At 40.3% G+C, this 27,877-nt stretch overlaps 1 protein-coding gene across 5 annotated transcripts in view; it reads right to left on the bottom strand.

The window, feature by feature from the left end:
- Positions 1–4,579: 4,579 nt before the first annotated feature.
- Positions 4,580–27,877, bottom strand: part of LDLRAD3 (low density lipoprotein receptor class A domain containing 3) — a 107,949-nt gene continuing 84,651 nt past the window's right edge. For 3 of the 5 annotated variants that reach the window (XM_077179984.1, XM_054635673.2, XM_077179988.1), the window contains exons 5-6: positions 11,007–11,352; positions 4,580–9,389 (exon numbers count right to left, since the gene is read on the bottom strand). In XM_077179984.1, coding sequence (XP_077036099.1) covers positions 9,128–9,389; positions 11,007–11,352 — 608 coding nt within the window. In that variant the 3' untranslated portion in view covers positions 4,580–9,127. The remainder of the gene's footprint in view (positions 9,390–11,006; positions 11,353–27,877) is intronic. The other 2 variants (XM_077179985.1, XM_077179986.1) reach the window with 1 other exon arrangement.

The raw sequence follows: 27,877 nt of genomic DNA, 5'->3' as shown, positions 1-27,877 counted from the left end.
AATGGGGTTATAAGGCTCATTACCCAGCAGCTGAAGGGAGGCTCACCCTGACACTGTTGTATTGCCCTCAGCTCTCACCTGACCTGGGATTTCACCAGGCATGTGGCATATACACACACCCCCAGGGAAAAAGCCAAGAGCAGGGGCTGCCTTGATGGGATTAGCAGGCAGCAATGCTATTAGCACTCCAACTCCCTGTCTGCCTTTTCCTCCCCAGCCACAGCCTCATCCTCTTAGGGTTTTGCATTTGGTCCTCTGTCTTGGTGTCACAGCACACCTTCCCTTTACAGCCCAGAGCAACTCAAAGCCCATCCCGCTGAGCACAGCAAGTGCTTCCCTACACCGCACCTGGCCTGTGCTGGGAACAGCTCCTCTGCTTACTTCATCAGACTAACACAAAACATGCTATCAGCACATTGGCAGGCTCTTAATATCTTTGCTGGCAGATTTTAATGGCCTCAGGTCTTCTAAGGCATTTCATTCATCTGGTGACTGTCAGGCTGCAAGAGCACCAGGGTGCTCTCCCCCCACACCCCCTTTCTCAAAGCAGAGATAAGAATGCAGCTATTTTAAAAGGAGGAGGTGAGATGAAAGCACTCACTTTAGTTAGGATGCTGCTGCCATTCCATAATTAACTTCACCTAAATTTTCAAAGGAAGGAAAAAAAAGCCATCCAAAAATCATTTTGAATCACTCTCGCCCACGTTAGCCATCTCATTCTTGATATCAGTATCAAGAAAAGAAAGTGGGGACTTCTTTTATTTTTTTAATATTACCCTTCAAAGCACTATCTTGAGCTAATTTTTCAAATGCCAGCATGAAAGGCAGCCAGGTCACACTCTTCTCTCTGTAGTTCCTTGTATCTCTTTGGGCTACCTATAAACTCAGGGTCAAAATGACATTTCTCCCTCCCACCTCCTCCCCCTCCTTTCCCCTGTTCCATAAAGCAGAAAATGTCGGTGCCAGCCACCTGACAAAGTGTTCCTTCAGTGCCTGTAGTACCTGTGGCCCTCCCTCCACACACTGTAATTCCAGTGTGCATCTTTAAACCAGCATTATTTACAGTAAACCATTTCCAGTACACTCCCCCAGCTCCTTTCTGGAGTCCACATATTTGTTAAGCTACAACCTTCCTTTCTGGAAACCTACAGAAATACCTACTCTAGGTTAAGACCTAGCCTGGAATCTTACTCTAGAGCAAAATCCTCCTCCATGTGAAGAGCTAGACAGAGTAACTGTTTCAATGAGTCTGCAGAAATAACAGGGCTAACAAATACCTAAAAGATAGAAGAAAATAAGGAATTCAAAGATTTGTTCATATTTTTTTGATCACTACATGAATTTTCACAAAAAAGAAAAAGAACTTAAAACAGTTACCTGCACATCCAGACTTACCTCTTTTTTTTTTTTTCTCCATAAATCTGCAAAAAATCTTCTGTTAAATAGAATGGATTTAAAAGATTTCAAATGCATGGATTAGACAACACTATCCAGTGGTCAGGAAGCTGGATCTTGGAAGATGCAGGTTCTGTTATTCCTGAAACTCATTTTGATGTCTCTCCCTGTGTCAGCTGTCCCTACTTAAACAGTGCAAATCTTCCTCCCATCCCTGCAATGGATAAAAAGGAAGAGAGAGTGGTTAGTTGCTTGAGAAACATGATGCAAACAAAGCAGCCAAATGATTTCCATGCAGCTTCCTGAAGGAAGCTGACAATTGGTCTGGAATGATTTTCACATATTTCAGATATCAGATACTAGAGAGACTAACTGATGCTGCCAAACCTGAAACAACCATTGGTTTTTTGGTTTTTCCTCTGAGTGCTGCACTTGCAGCTTCACAAAGGGTCACAGTGCAGGAATTTCTAACCCTGACCTGCAGCCAGCTCCTAGACTGGCCTTGCTGATGAAGATCTGCTGCATCTCTCAGATTCACAGGTTTGCTGCCTTTTTTTTTTTTCCTGTAAAAGCTCAGGTACAATTTTATTTTATGTAATTTATGTCTCAACTAGCATATCTAACATGACACCTTGCAAGTGGATATGTAAGCCAGCTCCTTTATTTCTGAAGCAAAGCACTCTCCAAATCCACTTCAGGTAATTCATTGGTTCTGCTAACTCCTCTGCTCTGCACAGATTGCCAAGGGAGAACAATAAACACAGCAACAGAGGCATGGAGAATTTTTGCTCTTGACTATGCATCATATTTGAGTAAACAGAAATTAGCAAAAGAGCAGCCAAGTATCAACCATACTTCCTTAGTCTGCAAATTCACTTACTGTGCAGCACTTAAATAGTTCTTATTCAGGTAAAAGAGCTGGAACACATAAGAAATCTCCAAAGCAGTTATATATATACATATACATTAAACAGCCAACCTTACTGTCCTCCCCTTGCCCCACACCTCTGTGAGATAGTGCTGCTTTGGATGCAGTGTTGGGCAAGAAGCATTTGAAGCATTTTCTGAAATAACTCTGTCACCAACAAATGAGAAGAAAAATCTGCTCTGTCAAACACAACATCATACTTCTTCATCACTGTGCCACTACAGGACCCACATCTGTCAAGGAAATAGCAGGTGTTGCAAATAAATGTAAGAGGCTCAGATTCATTCAGTCAAAATGATACTGGCCAGGGTGCTCCTGGAGAAGTGAGAGGTTTGGGTGAAGCTGAGCTGTTACCCCTGTTGTTCCTGCACAGGTGAAGGTTATTGTACTTTTGTGTGCTGAAAAATGACAGTGGTTTCCATCTGAAGGGGTTACAGGCTGTGGTATCAAATAATGAGAGATGAAAGGTTTTTACCTCAGGGTAACTGATAGGAATTAACCTTAGGTAAGAGACTAGGGAAAAAAAAAAGAAAAGCCACCTGTGCAGTGGCTGTTGGGAAGAATATAGGAAGTGATGGTCCCAAATCGATTCTCAGTGAATGGGGGTCTTCTACACAGTATCCAGCATCAAAGCAACTGCACCTACTGAAACACTTTGCCCCCATTCCCACAGAAATGCTAAGGGTCAGATCAGCCCCAAAACTGCTCCACCTCTTCTTCTCCAGCAGTCCCTGCAATAAGGCTGTAAGGAATACTGTTAGGATTTTGGGGAGCAGAGAATCATGTTTCAGTTTATCTATTCACAGTATGTTTGGCAGATAAACAGAAAAGTTAATTCCCTAGAGAGATCCATCCAGTACTTTTCCAAAGTGCTTTATGCAATATGCATACCCTCAACTTTGCTTTGAAAAGCAAAGAAGAGCTGTGAATTTCCACATGAATATGTCTTTGCTTCAATTAATAACAGCACATCATTTTGGACTACAGCTCCCCAAACAGTGAAAAGATGCTTAGCTCTCTCTCCAACAGATAAGTGAGGCTGACTGATTAACAGACTGCTTGCTTACAAACCAGCAAGAAAAGATGTTGCACTCAGAAATCACTGCTGCCCATTTAATTTTTAAGGTGTAAAAAATAGGAACTTTAAACAAATCAAAGCAGAGAGAACAAAAAAGATTAATTAGGGAGCTTAGCTGGAGACTATGGTATTTATTATCAACATTTCTCAAGCAAAGCTTTTGCTGGGTGTGACTGAATGAGTCAGCCCTGAGAGCCCAGTATTCCCTCTCCTGCAGAGAGCCCACTGTGGCAACCTCAACAGCTCCATCTCCCTTGTGCTGCTGGTGTAAATTCTGGAGCCACAGCTATTTTGGGGCAGTTTGCCAGCACCACACAAAGATTTTCATCCGAGAATCTGAGTCAGAGCATGTGATTTAATTAAATGAGGATAACAATAAAACTGGCATGCCTTTGTGAAGTTAGCAAGAGGAAAAGAATCACGGAAGTGGAATATGCCAACTTCTGTATACTTACAGAGATTCAACAATTTAGACATAACATTGGAATTAGCTCTCCTTAGACTGGGAAAATAACTTTATAACGTTGGGGTACTTCTTACAGTAAACCTTTGAGTGACAGGACTTTGTGGGTCTGGATGGTTCCCCTGGCAGTGGTGGTGCCTACACGGGGCATCTGTCAGGGTCAGAGCCCTGACTCAGGACCACAGGCAGACACGCCTGCCTCCATGGAGCATCTGCACTTGAACCTGGCTCACACACCCAGCACGTGGATCCCAGACCTGGAGATAAACAGGGACATTGTGCTAGGAACACGACTGGTGGGAAGTGGCAGGCAGAAAGGGGGAGGTAGAGGCCGATGCTGGCAGCCCCTGAGCTCTGCTGGTAAATCCATACACAGCAGCCAGCTCAGAGCACAACCTCTGCTGCAGCCTCCAGAGCTTTGTAACAAAGCAGACAAAACTGGTTCTGACACCTCGTCTTTGATAGCACAAACAGGACTGCAAAATGAGAAATTATAATATTAAGAAATTTTCATTGGTATAACTATGGATCACTAGATTTTTATACACACAGGTACATGTGATTTCCAATATAATTTCATTTTAAAAATATATTTAAAACCCACAAAGAGTTAACAAAACTTAACATGGAATGTAAAAGAAATTGTAAGAAGCCTCATGTAGGAGGCTATAAAACCAGAACAACTGAGACTTTATGAGACAGGGGACATGCCCACTTGTGAACAGTATTAAAACACCAATTTTATTCAGGAATACAGAATACATTTTGAAGATTTCCAGTTTACAAAAGTTTAAGACAAGGCTGGCTCTCAACACACAACCTCTTTTAAAGCATTTAAGTAACATCTCAATTTCAAGTTGACAAAACCCCTCAAAGAAAAAAAAAAGACAATTGAAGGCCACAGTCCTGTACTGGGATACATTCAGGCAGAATCCAGCACAGTATTGAAATTCTTCCTGCAGTCCATATTTTAGTCCATGGGTGTAATATAACCTTGTGTTAACAAAAAAAATACTGCAGATCTACTAAGAACTGCAAGAAAAGCCCTTGTTTTACAATTTTAGTTCCAGGCATTATAGGCAAAGTAGCTTCCAATAAGCAACAGTTAAAAACAGTATTTGTCATTTGATCACCACATGAAAAACACAGCATTAATTTTTTTCTTCATTTATACAATTTTAAATATTCATTAAAAATCAGAATCAGTGTCCTTCCATCCTTTTCATCGTTAATAGTTTTCCTTATCTACTAAAACCATTTGTCTTTGCTATGATGTCTAAAAGGAAAGAGCACAAGATTAACAAGCTGCAGCATTAATTAAAGTGAGAGTCATCTCTTTTCCTCCACTCAGTTTCTAAATCTATCACAAGGGCCCTATTAGCTGTATCAAAGCGAAGTCGTGTAAATAAAACTGATTTGGCTTAAAAGTAGAGGAAGAAGGAATGCAGTTATTTAAAAATTGCAATGCAGTCAGTGTTTTTGTATATGTCACTGCAGACAAGAGCCAAGAAAATTATTCACAGGCTCTCTTTTAAAAGCATCAGTGCCAGTTTTCCATTTCCAATACCAGAGAGGCAAATGGCAATTCACCTTACAAGGAACTTCAGATTACTATCAAGCAGAATCACTAATGGCTTCATTTTAAATACACAGCACTCTGATTTCAGCAGAGGTTACAGTTGAAGCTCCTGAATTTTATTTATTTGTTTGTATTTAAATGACCTTTCCAACATGCCTTCATTTACTTCAAGTAATCAATTCTTCAAACTCTTTTGTTTAAATATATTAATAGTTGCACTGAGAACTACTCAATCCAATGGTCACCATTCAGTACAGATGTGGAAACAGAATTTGGCTCTTGAAGAGAAGTTTAATTGAATTTACTTTTGTAAGAATAAGTCTTTGAAATAACATCCATTTGTCTAAATATTCAGTAGAAAGGAAAGCTCTTGGATGACTAACATCAAACTAAAAGGTTAAGAACAATTGCAAACAATAGGATGATCAATTCCAATTTTGCCTGCTACTGAAAAGAAACCCTACCACATGGTATTGGATGAACATTTAACTTCAGCCCTACAAGCTGCAGGATTTTCAATGAAATATTTAATTTCATCAGCACATTTCCCAAAGATCCCACTGAATAATGCACCGTAATGCTGTATTAACATACTAGAAGTGATACACCATAAACAATTTCTGTGTGATTTCAGCAATTTCAAAGAAAACAGCCTAGCAAACCTGTTCTACAAACCAGAAAACTGGAGTAAGATAAGCCACCCCAAGTTTTAGCACACGTTTTTTGAACAAAACACTCAATTGCTGTAGTCCTTAAAGTTCAGCGGTCCCCATAAGGAAGAGGAAGACAAGACTTGTTGCTCTTTCTGGATCTCTAGACAATGACACATAACACCCAGAAATGCATGTAACAGCTTTTCCAATCAACATTCAAACAGAAAGGCACAATCTCCTTTTAAGTTGTGTTCTCAAAAACTAGACAATTCCTATACAAAGATAAATACACCCTTAGCTGGAAGGGAAAACATCACACCATTAAGAACATTTTTTCTTCTTTTTTGGTAAAGTCCAAATGGATTATCTTAATGCAAAAATTACATGAATATATACATCCTGAAAGAGTATCTTTTTTTTTTACTATATATATGTACATATATGACAGTGAGTGACACAAGACAGAAGAAACAGGCTATATTCACTCTTTTCCTACTTCTTAGCAATGTGAGGCAACATTTTTCAAATGCCATAGGCACACAGTATTTGGGCTGCACACCCTCTGGAGTCTTAGAATACACATGGTGAAATGCAATCCCCTGTGGAAGGCTTGTTTGAGGGGTAGTGGACACAAAGATTTAGTTTCACTAATACAGCTTTAGGCAACTTTAAAATAAAAAAGATACCTAATTACAATGAAACTACTGCAAACTCTTCAATGGTGTGGGTGTGTTTTCAAGGCAAATATGAAGTTTATAAAACTATAACAGAAAACCATTAAGGTTAATACAGCATAACACAGCTCTCTTACAGAGGCCAAGCAGAACCTCATTGAAAGGCAAGAGGGACAGCAGGGTCCAGTGATCACAGGAGATGTCCCTGCACCCATCTGTACTATTAATTCATTCATATACTTGAGTCTTATCTACCTGTAAAATAAAGAATAGCTGTCTGCTCTGTGCAATGACAGCAGTCTGCCTATGGCCTTGGTCAGTCAGTAATAAAGCTAAATCCTGCTTTGTGCAGGACAGCAGATTTACATTGCTTGAGTTCTCAGCAAAGATGAAATCTGAGCCACTCTTATACATTACTTTGCAAGGACCTGGGAGCATCTTCACCAATGCACTTCACCACAGGCTGCCTAAGCCTGTAATGAAAGCTGCCCTTAATCTGCTTCCAAAGCCAGCCTAGCCCATCAGCATTAGAATTCTCCAGGACTCTCCGCCATGTCCTCAGTCCTGGAATGACCTGTGTTTGTAAATCTATCTGGTCCCTGCCTCTTGCATATTTGGAATCTGTGGCAACAGACTCCAAAGCTGGAAATGAAAAACAAAAAAAACAAAAAAACACCAACCCAATAAGCAACACCCTAACTCCCTCCCTGAAAAATCAGGTCTATTTGTAAGAACTGAGACTGAACTTGAGTTGTTGCCTCACCTACACTTCAAATTCTTGGGTTCTGAGCATGTAACCTTTGGGCAAAAGAATCTACCTTACAAAGATGGGGAGGAAGAAAGCAGAAGGTGTGGGCAGTTAGCTTCCTTCACTTCCTTTAAAAAGCAAAGTCTGTTTAATGACTATTCTTTTTTACATAGAAAGAGTGGGAAATGTGGGATAAACAAACACAAATAATTTTTCAAGGCAAATTTCCCTCCAGACAAGAGGAAGACACTGCACTGTGTTCTGTAAGTACAGCACAGCAGTGGCATTTAAATTCACAGCTTCTTCCCTTTTGCCTCTCTAAATACCTTTAACCTCAGAGGTGCTTTCACATGGTGATTCACCAAGGTGCACTGAAACACATTTGACAGGAGACCATTACAAGACTTATGAGAGAACAGACATAAATAGTTCTGCTGCAGAAGCTACAATTTCAACCAAATAAATGTGAAAAATGCAAACCCTGTGAAAACCAATGAGCTTATCAAAACCAAAACTTTGACATCAGAGTTCTTGTGGTCTAGCAGAACTAAACCCAAGTGATACACTCTGTACATACCTACACACAGGTAGGTATCGACGTCTGTTCACACACATGTTGTAGATGAGATGCCAAGCCCACACCTTTCACTGCATGACCTGCTTTCAGGTATTTTACAAATATAGCAAACTACTAATGTAGCAAGCTACAATAAAGCTTTCTGTCCTGGGTGTTTGCCTCAAAGCAGTTTCAGTGTTGAAGCTTTTGCTGGAACAATTTGGGGGTTTGTTTTGTTGTTCAGTTGTGGGGAATTTTTAAAGGGAATATATGGAGTAATGTTATGCCACACAGGAAAAGAAGCCCTGCCCTGTTGTTTTGAGATGCTTCAGTGCCTCTGTACTCAGCCTTGACATTTGACAGATAAGCCAAGCTTTGTGGTGTTGCTGAGACAACCCATGCAAATTTGGCCTAGATACTGGCATCTGGGGAAAAAAAACCTGACTTAGAGTTGCTGCATCCTCACAAGCTTAAACCTCCTTCACAGTGAGAACGTTCCAGGCCACGCAGAGATGGGTCAATAGGAGATTTTCTGCAGTTTGGGCACTGTTAGGAGACTGGCATTGGGCACCAGACCTCGAAGCAGCATGAGGGCCTCTCATGTGCTCCAGTGACCACCAGTTGGCACCAGACAGTAAGAAGAAACAGCTCCCACATTGAGAGGATGGAAGGCAGTCTGAAAACAAGAGTCCTTCTGGCACAGTTATCCTGTGCAACTTCTGTAAATATTATACACACACATATATACATTCATATACAGTAAGCAGTCCAATAAATACACCACATCAGTTCTTTTGACAAAGCACTGATGTTTCTCTTAGTTTTCTGAACCAGAACTTGCTCACAGAAATACTGTGGAGAGATGATGCGACTCTACGTTCAGCTCTCCTTGCTCTGCCTTCGATGAGCCCAAAATGCTGAATTCAAATATTAACTCAGTGTGAACTCAGAACAAGTCATCATTCAGGCACACGTCCCCCTGAAACCTATTAGCCACAGCAGATTAACCCAGACACAGTAAATGCCTTCTGGCCATCCCAACTACTGGAAAAGTTACACTTCTCTTTCAGCAGTGTGGCTGACCAGAGGATCACTCTGATCTACTGTCCTCTCCAGCAGAGTTCTGTGCCCATCCATGCTGCCATGGAAATCTCTCGTCCAGCTGTCGGATGTGCCCACAGGGCTTTCTGCCACGCGGCTGTCTGCGCTGGCCAAGCTTCCCGACCGAGAGCGGTAAGGAGGAAGGTCTGCCTGATTAGGGGATTCAGATTCAGAACAGTAAGGTGGTGGAGGAAGGTCAAACCAAGGTGGTCTGCTGTAAGACACACAACAGAGTAAGAAGTTACTGAAAACAGTGGGACAGAAGATTGTACGCAGTACTCCAATGATGAAAAAAACAAACAGCATTTCTCAGCTTTTCAGTTATGACACATATCAAGAGATCTCAGACCTGCTCCCATTATTCAGGTAATTTCAAAATATCCACACCACCACTGGGAAGCAAGTTTTCTGGCCAAGGTGCAATATAGTAATCACAACCAACCAATTTAACAATCCACACGCTGAGTTAGATGGCTGTGAACTTCCAACAAAGCTGGCCCAAAGACAGCTGTACAAGAGGTAAAAAACTTTTCTGTTTAACATTTACTCCAGAGAAAACACTAAAAGAAGTTACATTAAGTGGTGGATTTATACCTATATATGATGATGCAAGCAGAAGAAAGCTCCAAGGAAACTTCCACTAAGTGAGAGAGATTCATGGCTTACAGTCTACAAATAAATAAACTGAATTCTCCACACTGACCAATCACTTTGGCTGTCATGAGATCACACGCAGAACAATTGTTAAGTAGGCACAGGCAAGATGAACACTGCATTCAGGAAGACTGTTCTGATAGCAAGCAAGTAAGAGTTGAGCAGATTGGTAACAGGCACTGGGAGCAATTAGCTCCAAAACTGCTGATGGCTTTATCAGCTCAGGTGAGAAATGATTACAATCTGGACACATGCTCATTTAGTTGTCCTTAATAATGAAAATATATCATTATTATGAAAGTCAACATTAAGACAAGGGACCTGCAGCTAAAAGCGGTAGAGAATAGGAATTTACAATTATTCTTATATCCCACAGTTTGTACTGTAAATACCAACAGGGTGATAGTGAACAATCTGAATTGTTGAAGTTTGTACCATATCCTTTTTAGATACAGGGGATGCCTGCTTGCAAGTTTTGTTTGGAAAGACTTTACAGACAGAGGTTAAAATGAAGGTTAATTATCTACAAATAAAACCAGTGTCATAACTACATAACTACAAAAGCATCACATACAAGCCACACCCACACCAAACTTCAAAGCACTTTCAGCTATTTAAATTAGGAAGAGTCCTTTCCATTCCAGAGTTCTGTTTTTTTTCTTCTCTTGGTAAAAGGTAAAACAGTGCAAAGTAGAAGAATGATACAGTTCTTTATAAAAGAATTGAAGAACGCTCTCACCTTTATATTGTTATCATAAATGAACAGGGCTGTATTTTGTCAGTTCTATGACCTATAACTTACCTGATGTTTTTTTTTGGTGAAACTTCAAATTCAGTTTTCACATTTTGATTCCAGACTGGCACAGGTTATCCCTACTAGACAAGTGATACATTCTCCTGCCATTCTTAAAATCTTACTACCAATATGTGCTAAGAGACTTGAGTTTCCCTCAAATCCCTTTTAATACCAGTAACAGTAAACAGACCTGACGACCATGAAGTTTTCATACACAGAATGAGCTCAGATTACTGAAACTTGACCCTGTGCAGGTGACAGAAGCACAGCACTGGACTTCTGTCAACAGCAGCAGTAAGTGGGGAGCAGTAGCACAGGTTACCAGAGCTGCAACCAGCAGAGGGATGCTTTGGGGAGGCCACAACCAGCTCCTGTACGTACCTTTGGTCGAGCACAGCCTCAGAGTAGGATGGTGGGGAGTCCAGCTCCAATGGCCTGGGGTAGGGCTGGCTGGCCATGTACTGGATGCCGTTGTTGACATTGTAGGTGACGCTGCAGTGGTGCGGGTGGTCGAGGACCACCAGGCGGGACAGCAGCACCGGGTGCTGCAGGCGGTGCACTGGCAGCGTCATCAGATTGTTGCGCTTGCGCTGGTGGTGCAGCACCAAGGCCAGGAAGGCCACCACGAGCACGAAAATGACAGAGCTGCCAATGATGGCGTAGGTAATGCTCGGGTAGTAGAGCAGCTGATTTTCAGAGGTCACGTAATCCTGGCCGCTCCCTGCTTCTGCAAGACAAAAGGAAAAGGAAGCCTGAGATTGGTTTCAATATAAAATTGATTTTGTCCTACGTTATGTTTTCTGCTAACACGCTGCGTGACAAAGAAAGCTTTTCCCTTTTCCTTCAGATTGTGACAAATGAGCTCATTAAAAGCACATGCATGCAAATTGGAGATGGTAAAGTATCCCTCAGTCCATCCTCACCCACAGTAGTGCCAGCATGTAAACTACTAGGGAGAGACAAGCTGAGATACACACTGTAGTAGGAAGCATGAGCATTATCATGGGAGTATCTCCCCCACCCATACCTAACAGTCACAGCTTTAGTTTCCAGAGGTGAGATACCCAGTTCCAAGCCATAACCACAATACTTCAGCTGCACCTGGCAAAGCTCACTAGAATCAGACATATAGAAGGCACAACATGTTTTGCTTTTTTTTTTTACCTTACATTCCCCTGACACCATTTAAGCCCCACACCCACAAAGTCATGCAGTCATTGAGCAATGTATTTTTGGGCAGGAATTTCTCTTTCAGTGCAGCCTGTAATTCCTTATAGCCTCAAACAGGCTATTCTGACATTCATCTACCTCAAGAAAAATATGAGGCTGAGTAAAAACCAAACCAAACTAAACAAACAGAACCTCAAATCCACACAATTGTGGATGATCCATCCAAATTCATAATTTCCTGCTGCAAAAGGCTGGCACAGTTAAGTCTTGGCATGTGATTTTCCTCTCTTTTCCTTATCAAGCAAAACTGCTTTTCAGTCATTCAGAATAGCAACAGAACCACAAACATATTTCTCTAACAACAGATAATGAAATATACACTGTGCCCAGCATAATGGAAGATCTATACTCAAGCATCCATTGTTTTCATCCAAGATGCTTTAGGTATCTCTCTCAATATTTGATTTTGGTAGTTCACTTCCACGGTTAAACACCAAACCACAATTTCCAGCATCACTAAAAACAGCTTCTGCATTTGTCAGTAAAACAATACAACATAAAATGGCTAATCCTTTAAACATCTCCATTTTAAAGCATACTTTCATAAGAAGAGATGAGATGGGAAAAAAAGACTGTAACAGAACCAAGAAAACATGATTTCTTCATTATGAGAGTAGTGAGGCACTGGAACAGGTTGCTCAGAGAAGCTGTGGATGCCCCATCGCTAGAAGTGCTCAAGGCCAGGCTGGATGGGGCTCTGAACAACCTGGTCTAGTGAAAGGCTTCCCTGCTCCCAGCAGGGGGGCTGGAACAATAAGGTCTTTATGGTTCATTCCACCCAAGCCGTTCTGTGACTACTGATCCTGCTACCAACTATGAAAAGTACCACTCAGATAGAGCTGTTCCACTGATGATGCCACTACAACCACAGACCAAAGCTTTGCAGGACAGATGCAAGCCAGACTTTTCCTGATACTTAGCGTAACACCTCAGGGAGGATCTTTGCTAACCTTATTTCCCTGTGCAACTGTGCTAGAGAAAGCAGAAATCACTGTTTCCAGTCAACATTTGGTCTCTGGCTCACTCAGCAAAGTGAACCAAGTCTGCATGAGGAATGTAAATGAGAACAGAAGGAAGGAAAGGAATTGACATGCATTAGTAATTTTAATTACAGCTCATCACATATTACTCTGGCTCCTTTAATACACTCCCTAAATTCAACAGCTGAGAAATGAATTCGTGTCACGCATCGCAGACAAGGGCCAGTGCAGGGAATATAATGACAAGCAGATCATTTTATGCAAGCATCAAGAAGTTCTGCAAGGACTGACTTCATTCATTCATGGATGAATACTACTACCTGCAGCAAGTGCAAGGAAGGTAAATCAATTATGAGATCCCAGTAAAATACCATAAGACTCTCACGCAACTTGGCCCACTGGTTACAGTACATTGGCATAAGGCTGAAAATAGGATGCCTTTGCAGACCTGATGAGACCTAATTAGTTACCATGGGGTCATTCTGCAGCAGCACAGTCTCTTCTCTGTATAATCTCCATCTTACTAAAAAGAGGAGAAAAATGAGAAGTGAATTATCCATCAACTTTTTTTCCCAAGCTTTTAAAGTTATCCACCTGTTTAGGATAACATCTTCTAGGTCCTACGAGAATCAGTTCTATAAATCCAAACAAGTTAACTAGACTGCTGAAGAAAAACTGCTTTGTCAAAAGTCAGATGGGATCTGATGACCAGCTTCAGAACAGTGTGAAACAAAACGTCTCTTATCTGATTTTACAGTCCTTTCATACAACAACCACAGACATATTTTGCAGAGATTTGGGATAACTTTGCAGCTAACACACTGTTTTGGAGATTTGGGATTACTGTGGCTAATGAAACATTTATTTACCAGTAACTATTCCTTTTTCGGTGTTTAGATCTGTTTCTTGTATTCCCATTTAATTCATTGTCTTTCTGAAACCCAGAGCAATCTAAGGGCATGACTACAGATCTGTGTAGAGGTCTCTGAACCAGAAGCAGAGCTATTAGGGTGCTCTTTTGAAAGTGCTGTCTGGAGCAACCTTTGAACCAGCCAATGCAGCAATATTGCATTTGGGACTAGAATTAGCATCTCCATCAGTTCAGCTAATTCTAGCCCATGTGTGTCCAACATGAACAGCACAGAGGAGTACAGATATATGCTGTGAAGAGGAAAGAATTTGGTTCATTTGTCAAGTGCTCTTTCTTGCACCCCAGGCAGAGTTGAGGATTTGCATAGAGACACCCTCCCCACACAAAGGATCCAGCTCCCTAGACATGCATAGTCTTTATACCTGTCCAGGAATGCACTGTACCTGAGATGGAGTTCTACCCAGGAAGCTTCAGCTACCATTGAAACTACATCTTTTTTCACCACAAAAACAACATTACTCTCACCTTATTAGTGGGTTTTCTGGGCCAGGAAGACATAACCTTAAGGTCCCTTAGCAATCCAGACTCACAAGTGAAGTCCGTTGGCACTTCACCTTTGCCGTGATATAATTTATTCCACAAAGGCCAACCTGTACCTAATCTCTCTTTTCTAGCAAGGCCAGTAAATCCAAGCCTGCAAAAGATGAAAGTAACATTACCTGAGCCTATCAACACTGCTTGGCTTGCAGTTCTAGAAAGGTGAACTGCCCTTAATGGTCTTCCAAAGTAACGTTTGACAAGAAAATTGCTCTATGGCCCAGCTAAAGCAAAACATAGTAGAGAACTATGCATACAGTTTTGCATACAGGAGACTTTTGCATCAAGTTTTTGCTTTGTCTTCCTATGTACCTGATCATGTTGAAATATGTAACTTTTTAAAATTCCTTTATAACATTCTGGTTTTTTTGTATAGCCTGGTGAATATTCACAGGTTTGGAAGGGAATGAGAGGTACTGAGCTGAGACTGCCTGATGAACCTATCCATTTGGCACTTGCTGTAAAAGGAAGAAGGTGAGATAAAAAGAGCACCTGAAAACTGTCTGTAGGACATGCACGACTACTTAAGGAAACAAAATCCATGACTCTTTAGCTCTGCTCTAGTAACTTGCAGCAAATGTTTACACATCACAGAAGTCATTTAACTGAATTTCTTGGTAATTCAGTTATCGTCTCCCAGGAGAAGCAGGCATTATCCAGGTAGATTTAAAAAGCTCTGTCTGCTCTGCTACTAAGCGCAAATGCATGAAAAAGAGTGAGTGGGCAAACAAATTTCATCTAAATTCATGGAGCATTTACTATTTCGTGCCTTTTCTTTTCCCCTTAAGAAGATCCATTTTCTATCATGCCACATATAAACAGTTTATCAATGCCATTTATGCCTATTAAACCCCAGTATCTGGAAAATGCCAAATTCACAGATTAGAGATTTTTGGAATGTAAAAAGCCTTGTGAACAATTTAGGAAAATACTGATAAAGAAAACATAGCAGGTTGTGCTTAGAGGTCTATTTTTGACTGTGAACAAATTGGGGCTGCAGCCCAGTGTTGGGCGCCAAAATATTGGAATACGATCCCACTATTACCGGGTGGAATGTGCCTGGGCTCGTCTGGCCCTTGCTGCTTGGCCAGAGGTGGCAACTGTGGTGTTTTCACCTCAGAGACACCTTTGGCTGGCTGGATGTTGCAGCTGGCACTTGGAACAAGTCCAGGCAAGCAGGAACTCAGTTTTACCTCTGGTGGAAAGGCTTTAGGCGATGGTGAAGGAGAAAAGGAGATGGATTCTGCCGGAGGGTTTAATCCAGAGTTTTATTCCAAGGTCACAGATCTCTGAATCTTGGTAACAGCTCCAACAGAATCCCAACCGCATGGTCCCGTGTCTTTTAAGCCCCCGGGGAAAGGGGGAGGGAAGGGAAAGGTGTGCCACCAACCAGGTAGGAGGGGGGGACAAGTGACACTTGGATAACCCAATGACCCCAGGGCTGAGGGGCACCTTTTGAACTTCGCCAATCACACAACGCCCTTGCTGGCATGCCAAGATTGACAGACAGCTCTCAGCAGGACTCAAGGGGAGGGGAAGGGAGAAGGTATTGGCACACCTGGGAAAGGACTGGGATAGCTGAAACAGGATATTGCATCACACTGCAACAAAAAAAGATCTGAGAGTAACTGCATTAAGTCTGCCAGACACAGGGATGAGAGGCTATTATTTTATCTTTCACAATCCTCTGCTCAAGCCTGGCTTTTCACAGTTCATTGGAGAAAAAGCTTTTGAAATACATAATCTGAGCAGACATCTGTAGCCTTAATGAGCACGAGTCACGGTCCATCTCCAACAAAGATGCTACTGTAACAACACATTTAAATTCCAACTGGTTAAAGTGCAGAGCTGCAGCTTGGAAGGTTAAAGAACAAAAATCAAATGCAGACAGGCAGAGCCTCTGCACATTATTTACTTTTTGTGTTTGGAGTTCTTAGGGCATCCAGCTAAGTCTCTCAAAACTCTTATTAAATTTTTCATCCTTGATGATTTTATGTGCCACTAAAACAAGTCTTTCATAGATTTTTGTGCACTGAACTCTCAGAATGTTCTTTATTCAAGTGATGTTTTTCTAACTGACTTATCTTTTTCCTATTGCCCTTCTCAGTGTTACAAACAAGATCTCTCTCAGACAACAGAGCACCTTGACCTCATGAAGCCTCCTGCTAGGTTACCACTGTTCCCCTCCTGAACAGCTTCACAGTTCCCATAGACACCAGAGACAAGGATTTGTTTTCAACTGCATTCAAAGCGTGTTTTTGCCCTGCTATGGCTTTCTCTGTTTCAGGCACAGAATAGAGATTCACTAATGGAAGTGTTACACATACTAAACAGGTCTTATCTATGGGAATTGGCCAAAGGAATACAATGTGATTACATTTTTGCTTAACAGGTACTTGGTAAATGGATAAGATTTCTGGGAAGGCACCAGGATGAAGCTCCTTTCAGGTATGTCTATAAGTTATGGCTTCACAGACAGACAACAGGCACCTGCACAGATGTCGTGGCTTCAAATGGCACCAAGGTTATCCTGTGTTTAACTCCCTGCTAATCACAAGTGTCCCAAATGCCCACAGCCCAGAACCACAGCAAACAGAACATCCCTTCATCCAAGAAGCTGGAGCAAAGGGCGGATCTATTCCCAGCTCTTGAAGTTGCCCATCAGGTAATTTTCTCCACCTCTGCCTGGCTAGCCCCACCTGAAAACTAGATAGTGATGTTCCCACATTCCCAGGACATTCTCCAAAGCTGTTTCATACTGACAAGAACTACATTTTCCTGAAAAGTCTTAAGTGTTTCAAGTATCAGTCAAAAGTCTTAAATACCACTGGATGCTCTGTCTTTACCTATTCTTTCAGATGACTGGAAAGAAAGTCATGACCTTGCCTGCACAAACACAGCAGGACCTCTTGATATGAAGAACTTGTTAGCTGTACATATATATATATTTACATCGCTATTATTATTAGTATAGCAACTTCAGCTCAGAGCAATGAAACAGAATTTCTCTGCATAATGCATTTTAGAGGCTCTGAGCAAAACAATGGTTATTGCTCCCAAGAATGTAAAGCTATGTGTAAGACTTGGAACTATATATAGTTATAAATTAGCTAGCAAGACACAGATAAACCTAAGGACAGTAGCAGTCAGCAGAATTAGAAGCAGTGCCAGCATGTCTCATTCAGTGCACCAGAATGGGTGCATTACCAGTGCCTTCCTCCCCAGACTTAAATCCTCATCCTGACCACACGCTGCAAGAGCTGTGCTTTCAAGTCTTTGCAGCTGCTCTAAATGAGCAGCTGAGTCAGCCTGAAGATCAAGAGCCTCACCTCTCACATGCCATCCTTTTTTATCTTCTGCAGGGCAGGATAATTACTCCATGCACTTCACACACACACACAAAGAAAAGCAGCAAACTGAGCAAATAAGTGGAGAACTAAGAAATACTTAGCAGTAGTCATAGCAACCAAAGTTCTAAAATTAACTTGGCAGCAATGTAAAAACCTGCAAAGCCAAAACCTGCCATAAAGCACAGAAGCAAAAGGTCCAGGCTTGGCAGCTGGAGGGAGCCCAAGGAGGAAATTAAGTGTTACTCAGAAGTAATTTAGGATTACTCCAGCACTGATCTATGCAGCAGTTCCTGGACACATGATAGGATAGTGGTGTACTTTGATTAAATCACAGCCACTACAAAAACCCAGCCCAAAAGAGGGGTAAAACATAAAAAGGAAGAACTTTGTCCTGTAAGTCTCCTCTTTCTGGTTTGCAAATGTAGAGTCACCATTAACAAGGCTACCATGAAATTAGTTACTATAGAGTTCTTGCAACATTTTAGGACAGGAAGATGCCACTCAGGAAGAGTCTGGGGCACTGAAAGCTTTAAGGGTTTGTGCTACTATTGGACCCTCCAAGCACTAAATTAAACGTGCTCTACAGAAAGAAAATCTCTAACTGCACCCACCAGAAGGCTCTTTGGTAGACCAAGTTATAAAATAAATCAAGAATCTGCATCAAAGAAAAAAAGACAGTATTATCTTCATAGCATAAACATGCTCTGGTGCTCTTGCTGAGACTCATGACAACTACACACCTCCCAGGCTCTAGTGCCATTTCAAACAAGGTGCCTAAGTTGAAGATAACAGCCACTGATCCTAAGCATAGCCTGCTCCTTCCTCCAATCTCCCAAGAGATATTTCAGTCTCACACAGTATTCTCCAACTGCATAAAAACTCCAGGTTTGGGGTCTTTGGCTGCTGCGTAATCTCTTGTGTGCCATTAGTGAGTAGTATAGGACAGCCTTGAAAGTTAAAACAATATAATATTTTAATGGAGACATTAACAGAACTATGAAATTCAACCAGAAAGACCCAAGCACACTCAGTCTCCAATATTTAAGGAGTAATGGACATACACTAAAATACAAGTTCCACCTCATCATGAAAAAGAATTCCTTTACACTGAGGGTGGCAGAGCACAGGAACAGGCTGTCCAAGGAAATTATGTCATCTCTCTCTGGAGACATTCAAGAGGTCGCTTCGAACACTAGTGATTCTTTGGTTCTGTAACATCAGCTTCATCTTCACTTCTTTAACTAAAGCATACTATTTTCTACCAAAAAACCTTGGCATCACAGGCAAATGTATGTGCAAGTGCACTGTGCTGTCTTCTGCAAAGGTTAATTGGAGCTCAGAGCCAGGAAAGAGCCTGGACATTGTATCAGCTCCCTGCCAGTGCAAAGGCATGCCCTACCTTGATTAATTTTGAAAGGTCATCAGTACAATTCTAAGCCAAAAGTATGATGGAAAACGGGTTTGGCAAAGGCCGTGGGTGGCTTTGCCTTTCCTATTCCCTAAGTGTTTAGAATCCAAGTTTCCATGACATACTCCACTAATATTCCTTGGAATCATGTGAATATCTTAGGAGGCAGAAAAACCAACAAATAAAAAAAAAAGTAAACTAATTAAAATGAAAATTTGTAGATGAAATGCTTGTGTTTTTATCATCTATCAACTGTGAAAAGAAATTACACCCATTGCAAAACTGTTACCAATTTATCTTGAGTGATCCATATGCCTGAAAAAAATGCATGTTATTTCAACAGAATGTATGGGAAAAGCTGAATGTGGGATGCTGTGCAGGACAGCTGAATTGCATTTTTATAGTGTTTATTCTGGAGGCTGGCAAGAAGAGACACACAGTGCTCAGCTAGAATGTGCACATTAACTTTTTCCTGGGTGCTGATTAGTGCTATGAACAGCTGGAGCGTAAGAAGGATAATAAGGCTTGAAGAAATACAGTGCAGGATTTATGGAGCCTGCAGTCAGGTATACATGGCAAGAAGTACTGCTTAAATGTGATTTAAATCTATTTTAGAGTAAGTTTATAATCAGTTTATAAATTTAGTCTAATCGTTCAAGAACTGTATTTTAATGGCTCTGATTTTTGAAAAAGTATTAGTACAACATCCATGTCCTATTTTACATATTAATATTGTCAATCCTACTTATTTTCTAGAATTGTGAAGAAGACATGTTGCCAGATACACAGTACACATAGTTTCACTTGTTCAAGAAGCTACTAACAATCTAGAAACCATGAGCAGGTTGTGATCCCGAGTGAAAAAAGAAACAAATCTGCAGAGACAGAGAATACCTTCCAGGTCACCTAATCTCTTTCCATCAGCCATTCATTCATACCTACTCAATGCCCCTACAATGACTGCCTCCAGGATGCCACAGAAGAAACCAGCAGCAAATCCACTCCAGCAAGAGCCTGCAGGCCACCCTCTGGCTCTAGGAATCAAAAGGAGATGGGAGAGGAAAGCAAGACTGCAACAACTGAGCAATGTGGGTAGACACTGAGTCCAAAACAAAATTAGCTCAGTGCTTGGCTCCAACAGACAATACACCTGTGTGAAGTTATATTCTGAGATGCTTTCCCTCTTAAAATTATCCTGATTTTGCATTACATTTGTTTGACATACAAACTAATGTTTCCTTTCAGGCACAAGCTTTGTAAACTCAAGAAACTCTTGCCAAACAGTGGCCTCAGCAGCTTTACTGTCTTCAGGTTCCACCTTCAGGAAGGTCTTAAGAAACATTGTACCTGGCTGCAAACTAAATTCTAAATTTTTCCTTAAATATTATATGCACATACATACATCAGGGAAAAAAAGAACAAAATACAACAGCAGAGAAGACAGCAATTGGCTGTGAAAGCAGCTCTTGCACTGCCCTTTTTGGCCTTCCTGATCATGAGACTCAGACTGTCAAATGCCAGAGAAAGAGAGAGGGAGGAAGAAAGAACAGAGAAGCAAATGAGGCAAAGAGAAGAAAAAGAAAAAAGCTGCACTTGAAAGCTAGTGTACACAAATGGGACACTAACAAGCATCTGGAAGGCATTAACACCAGGAAGAAGATAAACATTTGCTTTTCATCCTCTGATAAAAATCTCACTTGATCAGAAGAGATGACACTGAAAATAGGGAGTGGGAGGGAAACATTCAAAGGCTATGGCTGCTGTGGCTCATTAGAAAATTGAAAGCTTTTCAGGGGAGTCCAAAAGGCTCTGCTCCTGAAACTATTCAGTAATTACCTGAATGACAGAGAATGATTATTCAGCTTGCTGTTAGGCACATCAACCCAGCTAGATGAGATCAAAATTAAAACTTATTTTAAAATAGCAGAAATGGTCAGGATCACATGTAGTCAGGTGTCAGCATGGAACAATATGTTCACTGGCAGTGAAAAATACAACCCCAACAGAATCTAGCTCTGGCAAGGTGTGTGCTCAAGCAGATATCCAGCTCAGGACATCACACTTTAAAAAAATGAGCAAAGGTGAATCAGCACTTGATGGAGAACAACATGAATTATCAGATGCCCACATAGACACTATCTACCAAGAAGGGATTGTTTAGGCTGAAGAAAACATTGCAGGGAAGCCTTTAATATGTTTAAATACAGAAGTTTGAAATTAATGAGAATCAAAACCATGCCTGCTCTAACAATGTAAGTGCAGGGCTTTCAAACACTGCAGGGAAGTGTCCTAAATTACTAATGTGAGAAATCACAGCTTTATTTCACACATCTAATTGATTAGAGCTGTCACCTCTGCCAGTGAATAAACACTAGTAGCACCACATGCCTCCATGCCTAGATTTCCAGTTACACTGATCACTCTAACAGTTTTTCCATAGGGACTATTATTCCTGTAAGTCCTCAGGAGAGTTTCTCAAAGTTTTTCTGATGAATATAAAAAAAATCCTATCAATTTAAAGTATGCACAATCCAGGTTGAATTTGAACCACTGACCTCCAAAGGGAAGGCACCACAGGGACTTTCTACCTACATGGGTAGCTCTGGTGTGAGGTGCAACTTGGAAAGTGGCAAGGAGAATGCAGCACTGGAACAGATCCCCTTGAGCTAGCAATGGTCTAGCTGTGCTTTGGAAATACCCTGAGACCTCTGACAGTTCTGAATGCATACACTGGCCTGCAGTCAGAAATAACAACACTTTCACCCTGACAATCAAATAACCCAAAACACCTCACAGAACCTAAATTTGGGTTATTTCTCCTGGTGAGCTGACAAACCTGTTTGTTTCACCAAACCTGTCTTCAGATACATAGAAAAAAGACAAAAAACCACCTTCCAACAATGAGGATGGTGGCCCTCTTGTAAGGAGCTTTATATCACTTGTTACATGATCCCATTATTCTCCCAAGTTCAGTAGGAGTTCATACTTCATTGACAAATCAATAAATTCTGTAAGCCTTAGAAGCTAACCATGCATTCAGAATGGAAGGAGGAGCTCATCCCCTCCTTTGGAGTGCAGAGGACACTTGGACACCTTTACCCTGTGAATGGACTTACTGTAACATTTCAGACAGTAAATCAAGATATTACAGTACCTGGGACTTGATCCAGAACCTTTTTTTTTTTTGAAATATGCATTATAAAAATTTTGGTCTCACTTCAGCAAGTTTTCATATAAATAAATTAAGCAAAAAAATATCTTTAATTACAGAACGGAGAAAATTGCTGCACTTGATGAAAGGCTGTTTATTCAGCACTGACAAATGCAGCCTAATGAATGTGAGAGTGCCAGCTTTTATTCTTGCTGAAGATGTAGTCTTCTTTTTGTTTCCAGAGAGATTGTGGAAACATTTATTTTTCCTTTGACCCTGGCTGACTGACTAAACCAGTCATACTGAATTGTGCAATTCTTGATATGAAAAGCATGTGTACAATGCAAGAAAGAAAAATGTATTTTAAAATTTGTATTAAGAGGCAAGAATCATAATTATTAATCACTATGTCAAGATAATTACTGTATGCAAGGGCAAATGAAGAGATTTTTGGTGGCATACTTATAGTTCTTGTTCTGCCTAAGAAGACTGGAGGCAAATAATAATGATTAGTACAGCTTAGCATAGTTTAAAAGGCACTGAATTAGCTAATGTGTCACATGAGAATGAACCTTTATTGACAGAAACTTCAGCTAATGCATAGCAGTGGTAAAGAAGGTTAATAAAAAACTGGCTTATCACAGGGAAAGGATATTAACTGCATTATGGCATGATTCTGCAAAACCCCAATGAAACCATGTTTGAACACTGGCAGCCTATTTTGGCCAGCTTACTTGAAGACAGAATTAGGTTGATGGAGAGTGCAGCCTGAGAAACAAAGATGATGAATGGGGGAAACAGGGCTTAAATATCAAGAGAGAAAAAAGCATGCTTTATTTAGTATCGAGCAAATATTATTAAGAGGAGATATGACTGAAGTATTTATAATAGCCACTGGTTATAAAAAATAAGCTCAGTGAGTAATTCTTAGATTATTGGACAGATCAGAACTAAAGGTGAACGAGGGTAAAAGGGAAAAGATGCATGACAAATTTAATGAAACACTTTTCAGGAAGAAAATAGGTAAAATGATGCTTCATGACTAAATTTAAACAAAAGCTGGGGGACTGTGTGGGCTGGGTAAAAGCTTCTAGGGAGCATAATTTGTAATAGTTGAGACATGTTTCCATTTACACACACACAAGCATCTGCTGCAATTTTAAAAATCATTCTTAACAAAGGTTAAGAGTTTAGCTAATTTGAAAGAGGAAGAAACAAAACCATTTACTACTACTCCTTTATAGTACAGATACAAATGGCCAACTATAGTATTTTTTTAGCACTATTCCTTTAAGTATTTAAAGACAAATCACATAAATGTTACAGTAATCCAACAAGATAGGTAAACCTATTCCATACCTAAAAAGCAAGATTTAAATTAATAAAACAATTCACTTCAAGTTGCAGAGCTAAAGATTGTCAGCCAGGATCAGAAAATGGGAATTCTCAGCTTCCATCAGCCATACCCTGCTCCCCACACACACAGAGACTTTAATGAATTATTTACTTTTTCTTTACTATCAAAGAGGAGGCAGCTTTATTGCTTTACTCTTAAGGTGCACTTAATTATCCTTGAGCAACCCAGTCCTGTCCTCCCCAGCACTCTCTGGTATTTTAACAAGCTGTCTATATACAGTGTTCACACGTTAAAGATGGAGGCTGATTTAATATGCCTACGTCTCAGCTTAAAAATGTGTTTAAACTCAAGTTAGGAAAGAAAATTAAAATAGAAAAAAAAAAAAAGACCAAATCACACTGGATTCTAGTCTAAGTGGAACAAATCAAGTATCTAAAAAATACTGAATAAAAATGCATAACAAACCACAGACACACACTGGTCTGCATGACTCCTTGCTCCCTTTACAAACAGCTTTTATTTTTCAGCTGATTTTGTAGCTGTAGATAAGCACTCCATAAACAAAGACCTCTGGATGCTGAAGGCCTGACTGATCATAACAAAACTATTTAGCAGTCACTCTTACCTGTGCTTGATGGTTCCTCTGCATCGTGCTCACCTGTGCAATTCTACATACTTCTCTTTGAACTTTTTAAATACATAAACAACAAATTGTGCAATTTGCTTTCATCAGGCTTTTCACAAAAATTTCAAGAGCTGTAAAATTGGAACATAGTGATTACCTGTAATTCATAAAGTGACAGATGACCTGGGAGACCTCTACCTAGGAAAAATAAAACCTAAAATGCAATTTTCACACACTGGGGTGTAACTATCCTGCCTTGGGAGTGTCACTGCAGTTTTGAAGGGATTAAAACAAAGAGCAGTCTCCATAACTAAGCCAGCTAAAAGTTTAATTAAATACAATTGCTTGCTGTGCTTCCCTTCCCCAAACAGCCTCATACATATTTATCACTGTAATTACAGCAGTAAAAACCTCCACAACTAATTATGCCATGCTTCTCATCTTCTGTATGCCTGGAATTTTTTACATAATTACTACTGAAATTAATTGCAAGTTAGTTAATTTTGCACTTTGTCCTTTCAAGCTTAATTGAAAATTAAAATTTTTCAAACCAGTCATTCTTGAAAGCATGGTGCTTTTACCTCAGATGGTGCCATAACCAAAATGCTATTTTAATGGCTTTTAGTAATACAGCATAGGGGAGTAGTGTAAATGTTATCATTTAAAATAAGAGAGCGTTGCTCTAATGCATACGTACCATATGCTTGGTAGTGCTACACTTTCCATAGAATATTCAGCCTGTCCAGTGGCCCTTGGCCTCTGGTGCAGTGCATTAGCATATCATCCCTTGAGGCAGAGACTGCTATCAGCCACAGTTAGCTTAGATCCAGCTCAAACCTGGAATTTCATCTGACTATGGTTTAAGCATTGTGCTAATATTTTAAGGGTGACTATTGATTTTGGATGTCCAGTTCTACAACTGATTTTGAAAAAGTAATGAACATTTCCTCCCTTAAGAGGCATGGGAAGAGGGGAAGAGCCAAGATTTGACTTGGTCTAGAAAAATAATTGCCCAAAAAGTTTTGACTTAGCCCAGGAAGCACACAGTGTCCTCATATTCTAGGGTAGTCTCTGCAGTCAATTGTGATTTATTGATTTGGGAGTGCCTTTAATGAAGGACAACACAAAATCTTCCTATCAACTAAGGAAGCATCTAAATGCCATGCTGTGACAACAGACAGAAGATGCAGAACCCCTGGATGGGGATCCCAGCAATTTCCAAAACACAACTGGCACTCAAAGAGGACCAGTGACACATCTCAGCAAACCAGAGGACATTGCAGGGGCCCACACCATATAGTCCCATGTAACTCAATCCACTATTTTTATTATTTCACTATTATTTTCATTTAAACCTATGTCCTTAGGATCTTATAATAGTGGCAATATTAGTGGGTTTTGCCCACTCAAATAATTCATTATTGTTTTAAACAAAACAAAGTCTTTATTTCAAACACCTTTTCAATCTTAACTTCAAAGCTTCAATCTTGTTTATTTTTTTTCCATCTGTCAAGAAATCTTGCAAATTTCTAATCAGATAGATGACTTTCAAAAGCCCAAGAGAACTTTGCTAGGAGAGCACTTGTTCCTCACTCCTTCACTATAAGTCTCCATAAGCCAGTGACTCAATGGGTAATTTTTCTCTTACAATCTTTCAATTCTGTAGAAATATTTAAATTTCTGTAGATTAGTTGAATATCTTGTTGCAACAAAAATCAGGGTGGTTGGGGAGTAATTAAAAAGGTAATAAGAAAAATCATTGAAAGTCAAGAGCCCAAGAATGCCAAGAAAGCTCTTTCAGCAAGTGTCAAAGACCTATGACAAGTGATCGCTTACCAGTAAATGAATAAAATATTTGTTCTGTCCCAGTAGATTAAGAGCTGCCAGTGAGTAGCTGTGAACCTGTGAGCCACATGTGTATTATTAGCTAGGAGGTTCTGAGCAAACTAGACTAGTACAGTGTCAAAAAGCAATGATTTCTGTTTTACAGATAATTTGCAATTCAATGAGGAAAAATCCCTACTTGTTTACTATGTCCAGTTTAAAAGTTGAAGCAAAACACGAATTCACTTGTGCATTTTCATAGACTGACTATAGTTCAATACTTCTACCCACATAAAATTGCAAAGCTTTTTGTAAACCAGTCTTACACTTTCTTAACCAAAGAAACTTCATTCTGGTAGCAAGTGTTACACAGATGTATATACAAAAATACAATGAATCATTTGGTGTGAAACTCATGATTTTTTTGTACTCTGCAGCTTTATCTGAGGAAAGTCTTCTATGTTCTTATTTGAACCTCAGAAAACACGGTTCAAAAATTTCATGCTAGTTCAGATATTCTAAGGATTTCTCAGTGCATACCTACATACTACACTAAAAAGCATTTTTAAAACCTAAAAAGAACAAGGAAAAAAAAAAGATTCTGTCAGTGTTACAAATGTTGACAGTCATTTATTTCAACTACCCCACCACAATACTTCTGCTTTAATTAAACATTAAATCAGTCAAGTAGGCATGCAGATTTAATTACTGCTGTGGTTTAAAATGAGCTTATTTTCCCTTGAAGCCAGTGAAGGTTAGCAGGATGACCTCAGTATAATGGAAAATCCTCAGTCTGGCAGGATGCTGGACACAAATTTGTCCCTTATGGCACAGTTTAAATACCATTCTCAGTAATACAATGCTCACAAAGAAGTACTGGTTTCACAAGTTTAATCCAAACATACCTGAGGGTCTATGGCAACTGAATATTTGATGGAAATAAATCAACTTCTTTTAGGGAAACAGCCTATTCAGCATTAACTTTGTCAGCTCAGTAAGAGTGGACCTGATGCAGAAGTCCCAAGACTTCTTCATGTTTCATTGATACTTTTCTCCTCTGAGTCATCACTGTGACCATTTCAGCCATCTGGGTGCAGGAGTCAGGGTCAGGTCACTTCAAGTGAAATAGTCAGAGCTTTCTTGGGGACAATGGGTGGTACAGCAAAGGGGAAAGAAGAGAGGAGTCTTTCAGGCCACATGGTATCAGTTCACAGCAGTTTCCATCAGACATGAGAGTGAGGATTGTCACCTTGAGCAGAGTCTTGTCCTGTTCATACCAGGGGATTGAAAGAGGCCAAGAGCACACCCACCACAATGATGGTAAGAAGTTCTGCTCTCTCCTGAGTTATGTCCTACAGGGACTTCTGGGAAGCTGTCAGCAATCTGAAACCCACCCACTGATTTCCAGACCTCTGCGAAGGACAATTTGTGTACATCTTCATCCTTTTCCTACACTAAGATTTTTGACCAAGAATCCCAAAGGCTCTATGTCAGATGTAGACAGTGATTCTGGTTCTGGGCAAAACCCAAGCAATGAGGGCAATTACCTGCTGAGTAGTTGAAAACAGGGCAAAGTTGTTTAGTAGGAAGCAACTACAGACATCTGTATTTATTAAAAAACCTAAGTATGCAATGAAAAGCAACTGGCAGCTGAGAAGGTAGTTAGTAATAGAGTCCTCTTGCATTTAAAAATTGCAGATGTTCCTGAGTATCTTTGCAACCCTACTCTAATACTCTGTCTAGACAAAAACACCATAGAATGTATAACATATGACACTTTCTATATCCTCTGTGGGGATTCAGCAATAAATCAGGTTTTCAGACTCAGAAAAATTGCATTCTTTTGAAAGTGACTTGCC

Source organism: Agelaius phoeniceus, chromosome 6, assembly GCF_051311805.1.
Source record: "Agelaius phoeniceus isolate bAgePho1 chromosome 6, bAgePho1.hap1, whole genome shotgun sequence".
Lineage (NCBI taxonomy): Eukaryota > Metazoa > Chordata > Aves > Passeriformes > Icteridae > Agelaius > Agelaius phoeniceus.
The sequence above is the reverse complement of the archived record's forward strand: the minus strand, read 5'-3'. Positions and strand labels throughout refer to the sequence as shown.